The following is a 13,368-nucleotide window of genomic DNA, read 5'->3' as shown; positions in this document are numbered from 1 at the left end:
AAACTATTACTATAATTACTTTTATTTTTATGTAGCAAATATTTGGATTGCCAAGTGGATATAGATTGTACAAACTGTTTGGGATCAGAGTAAAATATGCCGTTATAGAAACAAATAATAAGATTTTTTTCTGTAAGAAATATGCACCTCTGGATCCTAATTAAGTCTGAAAAAAATGCACAGTTTCAGTCAACAGTTTTTACTATCTGTCAGCAGGAAAACCTGGCTGACAAAATATTTCAAAGTTGTAACAAATTCATAAATCCTAACAGTCTACAGAACCCTAAATATATACTTGAAATAAAAAAAAATCTAAAATTAAAAATAAATTATAAAACTTAATCTTACAGAATGAGATTTACGTGGAAAAATTAAATCAAATTCCAAATGTATATATGTATACACACACACACACACACACACACACTATTATGTCGATATACATGGGGCATCCTCCTTATATATAATTTATTCCATATGATAGAATAACATACAATCATTAAAAGTCATAATTTAAAATAATATTTCATAGTATGTGGTAGTGTTCATTATGTAAGATAGATTAGGAAAGCAGGATAATATATTATACAGGTGATATATCCCAAATTGTGTAAATGGAGAGGGTAAGCAAGGCTGGGAGGAAACACATCAAAGTAATATTCTTGGTTGTTTTGAGGATGGGAGAATTATTGATTATTTTTAGATTCTTCTTTACATTTTTATTTATTCTGTGAATTTTCTTCAGTAAACACAGAAAAGCTATATAATAACAAAATAACTATTTAATTCAGAAAATAAACACTTATTTGTAAGAAAAACACTTTCATTTGCAATTTATTTGGGAAAAAAACATATGGAGCTCTGTTAATGTTTAAAAAAACCCAGCTCATTGCAGATAACTTTAATGATTTCAAAAACAAATTAAGTCAAGCAAGAAATAAAAGAATACAAATGGAGCACATATGACTCTAATAAATGAGTCTATGCCATCCACTCTATAAAGCTGGAGTGAAGAAGATGCAGAATTTATCAGCGGTCAGCCGGAAGCCCTCAATTTAATTATCCAAAGTTGAATGTCTCACCCCATTAGTTAGCCTATTAAAAAAAAAATCCATCCCTAGTTCTTGCAGGGAAAAACAATTGTTTCATGTATAGATATTAACTTCTTAAATCAAATCAAACAATTAAATTAGCTGACACATCTCTCCTGTTTTATTGCTGTTTATAGAAAAAAAATCATGTACTATAAAAGGCCCAAATTGTTTTTCTCTGTTTTCTGTATATAAGTTGAACATATTTCTCACCTTTCCACTTTTCTGTATTTTCATCTTGAGCCTGTCAGAAATAGATACTTTAACAGACATTTGGATTTCAAGATCATGCTAGATTTATTTATATGTAAAAATGAACAAAACAGTGCTAAATTGCTTTATTAGCTATTAACAAACTAACAAGCCTTTTATGTGTGACCTAACACATGTGAAATTATTGTTCCATCAATTGCATTTTTAAATTTATTGACAATCTGCAGAACTAGAATATGATTACATGCTGAAGGAACTTACCAACACTTATGAAGTTTAATAAAATGGATCTATTCATATTTCTTAGGTATGTCTAGACTAAAATGAAAAAAATGAAATAATTTACAAAGTCAGAAAATGTTGTCCATGCATGATAAAAACCTTTATATAAATTAGTAATTTTATGAATAATAGTAAGAGCACAGGAACCGAATTCAAATCCTACCCTTGCCATTTATTAACAGTATATAGGTAAGTGATGTGACCTAAGAACTTTGTCTCACAAAATAGTGGCACTAAAACCTACTGCATAGTGCTGTTGTAAAGATAAGGTGTTTATATAACGTGGCATGTTGGCTCATCATCACCATGTTGATAAGATCCATTAGTAAATTGTTTTGGAAGCAGCTAAGGTAAAAAGAAGTCTGGGAACCATCTCTTCTATTGGGAGATTAGTTCTATTAGGTTGTTGCAAAAGTAATTGTGGTTTAAAAGGTTAAAAATAATTGTAAGAACCACAATTACTTTTGCACCAACCTAATATAATGGTAAAAGTTGGCTTTAATCAAGTTTAATGTCAGGAGCAGTCTTAGAAGAGGTTTACCACATCTTAGAAACACCTGTATGCATGTTTTGAAAGATATTAAAAGGTATCCAAACCAAAAATACCTAAAAATTGGGCTAGTTGTATTATTCAAGTATCCTTTGAATCTCAACCGCTTTTTAAACTTTAAGAATCCCTATTCTAATATCCTTTTCATTAAGACCTTTGAGTACACAGTCCACAGGATTGAACACAGTGCTTGGCAGAGAGTAAGTAGTAAGTTTGCAATATGTGTATAGTGTGAATTAATTCTATGATGGTAATTGCTTAAAACTATTGCAAGTTTATAAGATTATTTACATTTAAGTCAGTTGGTGCTGAGAACTGGGACAAAGTTTAGCATTAGTTCCTAAATTTGCGGTGGTAAGCAGGTACCAAAAGAAAAGCGAGAGGGCAAATAAAACTTTGTCTACTTCTCCAATGTTTTGCATTGGTTTCTCTCTACTTAAAGTAAAGAGATGATCTAGGGAAAGGCAGGACATTTGATTATGAAATGAAATAATTATATTTACTTTATTTCCATCTCAGCCTATTAATCTATATTTGCTTTTAATTACTCTGGAAAGCCAGTGAACTAATGAAGGAAGTACTTAAGATATGGGAATATAGTAATTCTGTGATTATGCTGCAATAAATCAACACAGAATAGAATGAAATCTTAGAGTGTACACAGACTAGTAGTGACAAGCATCATGCATCTGAACCCTGGAGGTTTTTACTTGGTCGCTCAGGAGAATCTCTGCTGCCTTAGCTTTTTTCCTCTTTGGTGAAGTCATGGAAATACAAGGGCCTCCCTCCTTTAGAAATGACTCCCCACATGATTTTATGAGAATTCATCACGCTCCTTTGTAGAGACAGTAAAAGTTTCTGCACGTTGATAACAACTGTAGATTTAGAGTAAAGGGAGCCAAAATATACCACTGTAGAAAGGATTTTTCTTCTTTCTTTTTTTTCTTTTCTCTTTTCTTTTCTTTTCTTTTCTTTTCTTTTCTTTTTCTTTTTCTCTTTTTTTTTTTCCCCCGTGAGCTCCCTTATTTGCCTAAAAGCCGGGCAATTTAAAATAATTCAACTGTCATAAATCCCCTTCTTGGGAGTTTTGCAACCAGAGAAGATTGCCTCCTATCACCAGAGACAAGAAGTAGGGAGAAGAAATCACCTAAACAGACATTGTCAAAAAACTATCATATCTCCCATTTCTTCTTCTAAGGGCCCAATGATCATTCCAAGAAGTCATCTGTTTACCCACGAGTGCCTTTCTCCCACTCCCCTTCCTCTAATAAGATGACGCATGAACTCAAAATTCTAACCACCTCCTCGAGTCACGTTTTATGTGAACTCCCACATATACACGTGAGTAAAACACTGTGTTATCTCTTGATAATCGTCTTATGTCAGTATAATTTGCATACCCCCAAATATTAAACCTAAGAAAGTAGAAGAAAGGTTTCTATCTCCCCCCAAAAAAAGGGATTCAGTATGACTAGATGTTTTGACATAGGCTTCCCTAATATACTAAGAGTTGTAATGATTGATAATCTGAGACATGTAAAATCATGACAATCCCTTTGGACCTTTTCAAACTCCTTCATCAACTGTGGTTTCAGCATCCGGACTTTAGTATCACAAAGCAAATCAATCTGTCAGTGAGTACAATACAAAAATAATAATTTCTATGATGAATTATGCTTTTATATTTTCAAGTCATGATTAAACATGCAAAACCAATTAAAATATGAATAAGTTAAGCTGACCAACTTATAATTGAAATCAACAGTTACTATGCAGAGGGTGCCAAAAAAAGTGTATATACATTTTAAGAAAGGAAAAAACTGTATTGAATTTGTAATACTCAATATATACCGATAACAAAAGATGAATACAAGTCATGTGTACCCATTTTTTGGCAGCCCTGGTATTTAGGAATATGATTTAGAGAATAACGTAATAGACAATCCAGAATGAACCTGGAATGGTATCTTTGTTACTACATTCTATATAACTTTGTTCATATTTAATAAAGAACTCGGTGCCTGGAACTTTGTCTTCCTTTCCTTTAAGACTCATTTTGTCATCATATTGACTTAATGACCACCTGGATAAATCATATCCATAACCAGATTTTGACTTCTATAACCATTCTATTTTGATAACTCAGGCTGTAGCTTGTACCTGGCTTAATCATCTGGGAGATCTCTACTTTTCAAATGTTAAACTTTATATTACTCTTTTTTTTTTTTTTTTGCATAAACCTTCTTCATTTGTTTGTGGAATTCAACACTGTTGCCTAGTCCCTCTTCTCTTCATATCAAAGATATCAGTTAACCTGTTTGTTCCTCCACATTGTGTTAGAGCTGGTTTCTTTGTCTCTTCAATGGCTACTCTTCCTTTGTTCACTGTTTAAATGTCAAGGGTGTTCATTCTGAGGGCTTGTTTCCTCACTAGCCATCACAGATACAAATGTCCACTGGGCTTGCAGTGTGGATTCACATAGTGGTTTAAACAAAATTAATTAGTCCTCACCATAATAGACCTCAGGGAGGTCTGAGGCCAGCTCCACGGAGGGATTCTGTGGCTGGGAGATCAACCTTCGATTTGTCCTGTTTTTCATTAAAAGCTTGGAAGTGTGCTCAGTCACATTTGTACCTGGTACATTCTCATTCTGTAAGTAGGTATCACCTCCAGCGTACCTGTGGGAGACTTTATAGGACCTAGGAAGTTTATATAACCATCCATGAAATGTTCATTGCCTCTTGCTGTGTATAGGCTTCCCTGTGATTTCCTAGATTATCTGCCATTGAAGCAATTTGTCTTTATCTATTGGTCTCACAGTTCTGTTAAGACAGTTACAAATATTTTGCAATTAGGCTATTTCTCACAAAAGCTCAGACTCTTGACTTCCCTTGAAAAATCAAAAGGTTTGGCATTCCTAGGTCCTCCTTTCCAGGCTTGTGCATTTCCACAGGAAACAAAATCTAGACCTCAGGTGGCCGCCCTCTTTGGAGTGGTCATGTTTACCATGTCCCTTTTACTTCATTCATTTTATGTGAGCTTCTTGAGCCCTGTAACATTTGAGCTTATAACGTGCATACTACATATATGCACTACTTCAATCCAGTACTTTTATAGCTACTGAACCTATATATGCAAGAATAAAACCACCTGAGAGTTACACAGTGAAATGGACTGAACTGTGTCCCACCCCCTCCCTTCCAAAATCCATATGTTGACACGTCCTAACCTCCAACATATCTGTTTTGGAGACAGGGCCCTTACTGAGGTAATTAAGGTTAAATGAGGCCGTGGGGTGGGTCTATTCCAATACAATCGGTGCTCTTATAAGAAGAAGGAAAGACAGGAGAGATTGCTCCCTGTTATCCCGAGAGTGAGAGGAAAGGCCACGTGAGAACACAGTGAGAGAGTGACTACCTATAAGCCAAGAGAGCCCTGATCAGAAAATGAATTTACTTGCACTGTAATCATGGATTTGCAGCCTCTAGAACTGTGTGAAAATAAATGTTTGTAAGCCACCCAGTCAGTGGTATTTTGTTATGACAGTCAGAGCAGAGTAACACACGCAGACCGAACCTTCAGGTCCAAACACTGTAGAATGATGCTAGACAAACACTCCTGGTCTCTTGTCATCTCGCCCACATTCCCAGGGCACTGGCAAAATCACATTATGAACGGCTCTGACAAAGACGCTCTCCTTGACCAAACTGTTGTCAGCGTCCTCTGAGGTCTCTTCTCGACTAGGCTTTGACCTTGGTCCTCTGCTGGGCTTGCATGCCCAGTTTAGTAAGAGTGCTAGGTCAGTTCAGAGGGCATCCTCCGACCTTCATACTTTCACCTTCAATATCTGGTCAGATTTCTCATCCTCCACCCCAGTACTTGATCACCCTGGCTTGCCTTCAGCAAGAATCCTGTCGAGTGGGTTTAGCAAGCATCCCCTACCCTGCTATCTCCTCTTAGTAATTTTCCATCCACTGACCCGCACATTCTGCTTGTTGACTATAAATCACCACTTTTTCGTGTTGTATTCAGAACTAAGCCCAGCTCTACACTGAGGTCTGTTGTCCCCTATTGTAATAGTTCCTAATGAAATGTGTTTTTATGGCTTTAACTACTGCCCACCTATTGTTTTCTTTAACATCTCCTTAAACCAAACTCTTCATGCCTCTGTACTCTCATTCCCTCATTCCTTCGGATTTCTTTCAGGCTATATGTCAAAAGGTCTCACACCTTCTCTATAGGCCCATTTAAATCATACTGCTTTTTGAAGCCTCTCAGGTAGAAATGATTATTTATTTCCCTTTGGTGCTTCTAAGGTACTTTGTATATACATCTGTTATGACTTGGTAAACTTTATCCTTTTAGCTTTTGTATACATGATCCTCTCTGACAATTAAATTCAGGGCCTTTTTCATCTTTATTATTTTGTTTTATTTTTACCCAAGGTACTATTATGCTGTTTGGCACTAAGGAGTTAAATACACACACACACACACACACACACACATATGTGTGTGTGTGTGTGTGTATATATATATATTTATTTATTTATCAACTATTTGTTAATGCTAGCATAGAAGCCAGTGTAAGGACAGTAACAGGAGTCAATAAAGGCCCAAACAACAACTATCCCCGTTTCCCCCTAAAGTAACTTTAAAATATAGCACAGCCCAATTGTAAATATAAGTGGATTAGGATTAACCTCATTAAAACCAGAGCCAAATGGATACAGCCCACACATTTTAACTGTCTTATTTGTGAAGTCCCAGAGCGTCTACAAGGATTAGTCCCATTCTCTAATCTTTTCAGTCAGTTTAATGAATAAATGGGGTTGGTGTTAGATTGATATGGAAAGTAAAGGAACTGAGATATCTTTGAGTAATAAAATACTTAAAATATACTACAGCTGGTTGTCGAAAGCCCCCCTCTTTTCTTTGGGGCCATTTCAATCTTCCAGGAAGACGAACTCAGCCGTGCTCTGTTGCCCATCACATATTAACCAGAAGTTGATCAAAAGGTAACCTGTAACCTTCACTATGGCAACAAACAATTCAGGTCCACTGCTATTTCAGCAAGCTGGCTACTTTGCTATTATGGAAGTGTATTCTCACAGATGCAGCTTTTGCATTTTAGAAACATGAAAAATTAATAAAACGCTATACACACACAGGATCTATATCTATATCTATCTATCTACATATATAGATAGATATAGATCCTAAAGATATAGATATAGATATAGATATAGATGTTTTTAAGCTTTTTAAGCTTTAAGGTTTTTTAAGTTTTTAAAGCTTTCTTACTAGTGAAGTATCAGAAACCTTACCGTTTACCAATTTACTAAAGTGAACCAGTTACTAATATGTTTCATATTATTTAAAAGACCTTGACTGAAGATAACTGGGAAACTGGATGTATAGGAGGTAAAAGACCCAAGTCCTTGTGTAATTATACCCACAAAATGAGGGCATTAGGTTATATCAGTATTTCTTAAAATATTACAGAAAGAAATTAATGATCATTATAGAAAAAAAGTGGGTCAATTAGTGATGAAAAAAGCTTCAGAAGCACTGAATTAAATAAAGTTAAACAGGTTTTAGTTTGAACTGCAGGATTTCTTGGTACCTTTTCTGAGTAAAACTGAACAAAGAGGTATTACCTTATGGTCATCCTTGCCTCTTGCATTTGGAATGGATGTAAGAATTAAGAAGATGTTATAAAACAACATCCTGTATAAGGAGGTATTTTAAATTAACAGAAGAACTCACACAACTATAATATTTAAGGCTATCCATTTAAAAATGATATACACTCTGAATCACTTCCTAAACACAGGATTTTAAAAGAGCTTCAGACTTATCTTTAATAAAAGAAAAACTCCTATCTCTGCTGATAGTAGGATTTTCACTATGATCTTTTTGCTGTTTAATACAGGTAACTAAAGTATTTTTTTTGTGTATTCCTTAAGTTACATAGCTCTTTCAAAAATATTTTATATAATTCTCAAAAGCTGACTTTAACAAACTTAGACAATTTATTTCAGGTGCAACACATTTGATCTAGTGTAAAAATTAATGCCATTATTATTTTTATATTCTCTTTCCCTTGACTGAACATAGCTAACAAGGTAAATTTTTTTAAATGTCTTTTTTACGTTTAAATATTTATGTTAAGTGTTTATATTTTCATAGGCCTGGCATTTATCTGTTAATTTTAAGACAGTTTTACGTACACTTGAGAGTCCATAAGAATCCCCTGGAGGACTGGTTAAAACTCCGATTGCTGGGCCCTCCTCCTGGAGTTTTTGATCCAGTAGGTCTTGGATGGAGCTGATAATGTGCATTTCTAACAAGTTCCCAAGTGAGGCTGATGCTGCAGGTCCAGGCAGCACACTTAAAGAACCACTGCTTTCACAGATTCCAGTTTATTATATGCTTATCAGCGTCTTTCCATTGGACAAGTCTCCTCTGCCAGGCCCCAATCCAGAGCCTTGTAGGAGCAAAGAGAGCTGGTTATCCCAATTGTCCCCAAAATAAGTCACCTTTGTATCGACTCCTTGGTTCTGCCACTATAATCTCATTACATCCCCAAAACACAAAATATTGCCCCCAAAACACAAATTTCCCCCTTCTTTAATCTTTCCACTGCCAGCTAACAAACAGCAGATCATTAGATTCAAAATGTGGTCCACACTTTGGATTTCTTCCCTTCTAATCGCTGCTTCTTATTTTCCTATATACTCATTCCCTCTCTTACATATCTTTGCAGGATATTGGCTCTTCCCTGGCCCCACTTACCTTTCTACCCAACTGGATCCTTTGGCTAGCCTATATGAATATATAGCCTATATTTATTCCTTTGTTCAAGCATTTGTTAAAGGGCCAACATATAGCAAATACGTCAAAAATTCTGCTTTTTGGGCTTGTATTATAAAGGAGAAAATACAAAATAAACATGAAAACAAGTAGGTATGATATATCGAAAGAGTGATGTGTAAATTGAAGAAAAAATATAAGGTAATGGCAAAGAAAGTGGCTGGAAATGAAATGTATCTCAGCTACTCTGGAAACACTTCTCTGAGAAGGTAACATGAAGCTGAAACATAAATATTGTGATGGAGGCAATAATGCAATGAATGTAGAAAAGGGCATTCCAGGCAGAGGAAGCATCAATTCCAAAGTGAAAAGGAGTCCAGGGTAGTTGCAGTTAGTGAAGGAGTCAGAGAAGGAAAATGGTTGAAGAGGAGGTCAGGTGGGGATGGTACTGGTCAAATTTTCATAAGCCTTTTGTAACCACATGCATCTCTCTCTTTCTTTCTCTCTCTCTCTCTCTCTCTCTCTCTCTCTCTCTCTCTCTCTCTCTCTCACACACACACACACACACACACACACACACCTGGTATACAGACTAGAAGACTAGGACGCTCATAGGATGAGAATCAAAACTGTTCCTCTGGCCAAAATATCAGCAGCATTTGAGAGAGCGGAGAACCTAACATTAGTATTAGAACGCACTGTCTAGCTTTTGGAGCTGGTTGTACTAAACTGTACAAAGAATTGTACACCGTTCTTATTTCAGAGTGTGGCTACATTAAGTCTTAACCCTATGTCCTCTTCATAAACGCCAAACTAAAGAACCACTCGAATTACTGATATATAGCACTCTTCCTACTCAATAAATTCAAAATTCGGAGTGAAGAGGGGGCAAAGTCAGATCAAAAGTATGTCCTACAAACATTATTTTACACAGGCAATGTTCTCAAACAGCACTGATTCTGATAAAATTAACAAAGTAAATTCCAGCAAAATAATTAGTGTGTCACACACACACACACACACACACACACACCTTGAAACAATTATGTAATATCAATTAGCTTAAAACAAGAGTTATATGCTTTCAAGAAACCCCTCAAGAAAAGCATTAAGCTCACGATACCTGATAATTTGAATTATATTTCAATGTCTATATCATTAGCCTCCAGGTACATCTGAGGGTATCTGCATTGAAATGAACATATCAGCCAGGGTTCTTTTCAAATAAAGACCATAAGTCTATGTTTACAATTTTGCTTTTATAAATATTAAAATTTGCCACCACTCAACCTGAAGTTTGTTAAATACTCTCACCAGCAAAGCAATTATTTTTTTTTCAGTATACAGAGCTCAATAAGTTTTAGAAGGGAAAGCACCTTAGTTTTAAAAATGTTTCAAAATAATTATTATGTAGAACTAAAAGTCCTTTGGTTTATACTGGAAAACTCCTAGGCTCTCATTTATGAAAGTGCGTTATGTACTCCTCACCATCATATCTGGTGACGGCATTACCTGTCTGCATCCACTGTCACGTCATGAACCCCTCTCTGGATGACATCCCTGGAAGTTGCTGTGTCTGGAACTCGGTTCAGACTTCGAGTATACAGGTTGAGTCCTCCATCTGTCATGTACCTGAAAATGAAAGTCTGATTAATCAACAGAAAATTAAATGCCCTCATCTGTATAATTCCACTGAATGAACAAACTGCACAATTTTCAATAATTATGCAAATATCCGCTATTATAATTTTTTTCCCTAAATAAACATTCTACTCACCAGGAACAATTAGAATGTCTCTTCAAGTTTATTAGGTAGTCAATCTTTCTTAGTACAACAAGTAACTAACCTATTATAAAACCTTCCTTTTTTCCTCTTTTGTTACTGACATTTTGAACAGGCTTATAGATAATATAATTCTTAGTAAAATAAAAACAAGATCATTTCACTCTGTGAATACCATTTTTGATGCATTGATGGTTACAGGAGTAATAGAACATTACCAAACTTGAAATTAATTTATTTGATAAAATATATGTCACAATTGGCAACTATCTAAAATAATAACCAAGATGTACTGAATGTTTAAAATATCAGGAACTGTTCAAATAGTTTATATGTAATGACATTATTATCCCCACATTAGAGATACAAAAATAACTAGGCACGAAAAGGTTAAAGACTTACATACATAAGGTCACTCAACCAGCCATGGCAGAAGTGAGAAGTGAATCTAAAAAGTCTGCTCCAGGAACTATACTCTTAGCCACCATGCATTGCTGTCTGAACTGAAGCCACACTGTCTGCTTGACTTCCTGTCTCTGAGATCTACTTCCTTACCATCACAGGAGCACGCACCACCATTACACAGGGCTGGTACGGCCTCATAGTCACGGTACTATTACAAGGTAATCTTGCTTCCTTGACCAAGGAGGATTAGAACAGGGTATTTAATCTCCTACCCCATGTTGGATTAATGAAATGTTTCTTTCTTGAGAACTGCGATAAAGAGATAATCTTTCTATGTGGATGGAGCTGATGATAATGAACACCCAGGAGCTGTGGGTATTTATTTTCACCAGAGACAAAGAGCTGCAGAGAAAGCTGGTAAGCAAAATAAAAACAATGACACAGGTGTACAAAAAGAGACCAGGCGCTTGGCCAAATGGTTTTAGCTTCACAACTTGCCCTTGGGTTCTAGGAGATATCCCTGTTTCTTTATCATCCGGCCCATTTTGCTTAAGCAAATTCAAGTTGATTTCACTTTTTGGAATCAAAAAGTTTAATCACAAACATATTGGAGATTGGCCAAATTGTTATAGCCAGTATTATGCAACTGGCTAGTTACTTATATGATTAATAAATTTTGTCCTTACTAGTTAAAGGACCGCAATCAAGTTTCTTAAACTGTGGCTCAATTTCTTCTTCTGAAAACAGGAGGGATAAAAACCTACTGCAGATAGGTTTTATGATAATTAAAGGAAAAATGCTCTTAATATGAGAACCAAATAAATAGTAGCTACTTGTTATTCACAAAATCTCTCCCATATATTTTGAAAAGGAAATACATGCATTTTATATACAAAACGAGAACACTAAGTCATAACGCACTATCTTATAAGGTATTCTACATAATTAATTTTCTTCATAACTGAAGAACTTAATTCCACCAAGATTAAAAAGTAAAAAGAGGACTTTGGCTTCAAAATGTATAGTACACTGCCACACTCTTTTAAATAGGGAATACAGATATAATTTAACTTTATTTGATAACAAATTTATGATTATGAGCATCAATTCCTGTACTGTTTATAGTGATAATAAATGAGACAATTAAAGATTAAAGAAAAATTTTCCTTCACACTTTTTGTCACCGGGCACACGTTGGTGTTGTTAACTGTTTCAGTGTTTATTCTTACTTCCAATTTCTTAGGTTATTTTTCATACAGTTCCCAATCTATTTCTAAAATATATTTAACTGTAGCTATTTCCTCTTTTCTTAAGGGAGGGTATATGGAATTTCTGATAAAGTGTTTGGCAAATATTTTTCTCATTCACTCTCCTTTTGAAATTGTGTTTTAAAAGGTTCAGGGTAGTAGAAATCTTTTCTCCAGATAGGTGAGATACTCTTTTTTTCTGTTTTTTTTAACCATCATGTTTTATGCTAAACAACCTCTGGAGGAAGTTATAACAATGTCTACATGTTATAATTTACATCTCATTGGTCTGTCTTATTTATCTGTGTATCTCCAAAAGTGTTTAGGAAAGTATTTTATACATAGTGTGGGATCAACAAATATATTGTTTGTTTAGTTGAAATTAAAAGGCTTCCATATTGTAGGAAGAAACCATTACAACAGATCTCAGCAACTTTACGAATAATGGTGATGCGTGTAAATAAGAAATAAGATGAAAGATCACTTCTATTAGAAACATAACCTTTCATTATTCAATACTTGCAGAAAAGTTAAGTTCTATAGACAAATGTCCACTGCTTTGAAAATTAATTTTCAAGAGAAAAAAACATACATTTAAAACTTCAATGTATTAATAAAAAACTATTTTTTTCAAGGAGCATTACAAAGGATGTTCATTTTCCTTTGGCCCTTCAACTTTCCAGGTAATATCAAATAGGTTATAACAGGTATTAATTGCATCAAAAAGTCATCAGGGTATAATTCCTCTGTTAACAGATGCTCTCTCAGCTGAATGTTGGTAAGAGAATAGTTTGTTATTTGAAAAATTATGTACAGGCATCCCACAAGCAAAACAAATTCCTGATTTAAATTTTCTCTTAGTAATTCTTCCTTCTTTTCATTCTTTCTGAAGGATTTAATAATCTGAAAGAATATCATAAATTACATAGTCCCTCTGAGAAAATTATGGTACAATCTGGGAGCTATAAATATTAGGGAATCG

The 13,368-nt window shown here is 34.8% G+C and overlaps 1 protein-coding gene across 10 annotated transcripts in view; it reads right to left on the bottom strand.

Annotated features, from left to right (window-relative positions):
- NAV3 (neuron navigator 3) overlaps positions 1-13,368 on the bottom strand; it is a 770,226-nt gene that overhangs the window by 128,153 nt on the left and 628,705 nt on the right. For all 10 annotated transcript variants that reach the window (XM_033117411.1, XM_033117412.1, XM_033117414.1 and 7 more), the window contains one exon: positions 10,464-10,583. In XM_033117411.1, the coding sequence (XP_032973302.1) occupies positions 10,464-10,583 (120 nt within the window). The remainder of the gene's footprint in view (positions 1-10,463; positions 10,584-13,368) is intronic.

Source organism: Rhinolophus ferrumequinum, chromosome 10, assembly GCF_004115265.2.
Source record: "Rhinolophus ferrumequinum isolate MPI-CBG mRhiFer1 chromosome 10, mRhiFer1_v1.p, whole genome shotgun sequence".
Classification (NCBI taxonomy): domain Eukaryota; kingdom Metazoa; phylum Chordata; class Mammalia; order Chiroptera; family Rhinolophidae; genus Rhinolophus; species Rhinolophus ferrumequinum.
Note: the sequence above shows the minus strand (reverse complement) of the source record. Positions and strands in the feature narration are given on the sequence as shown.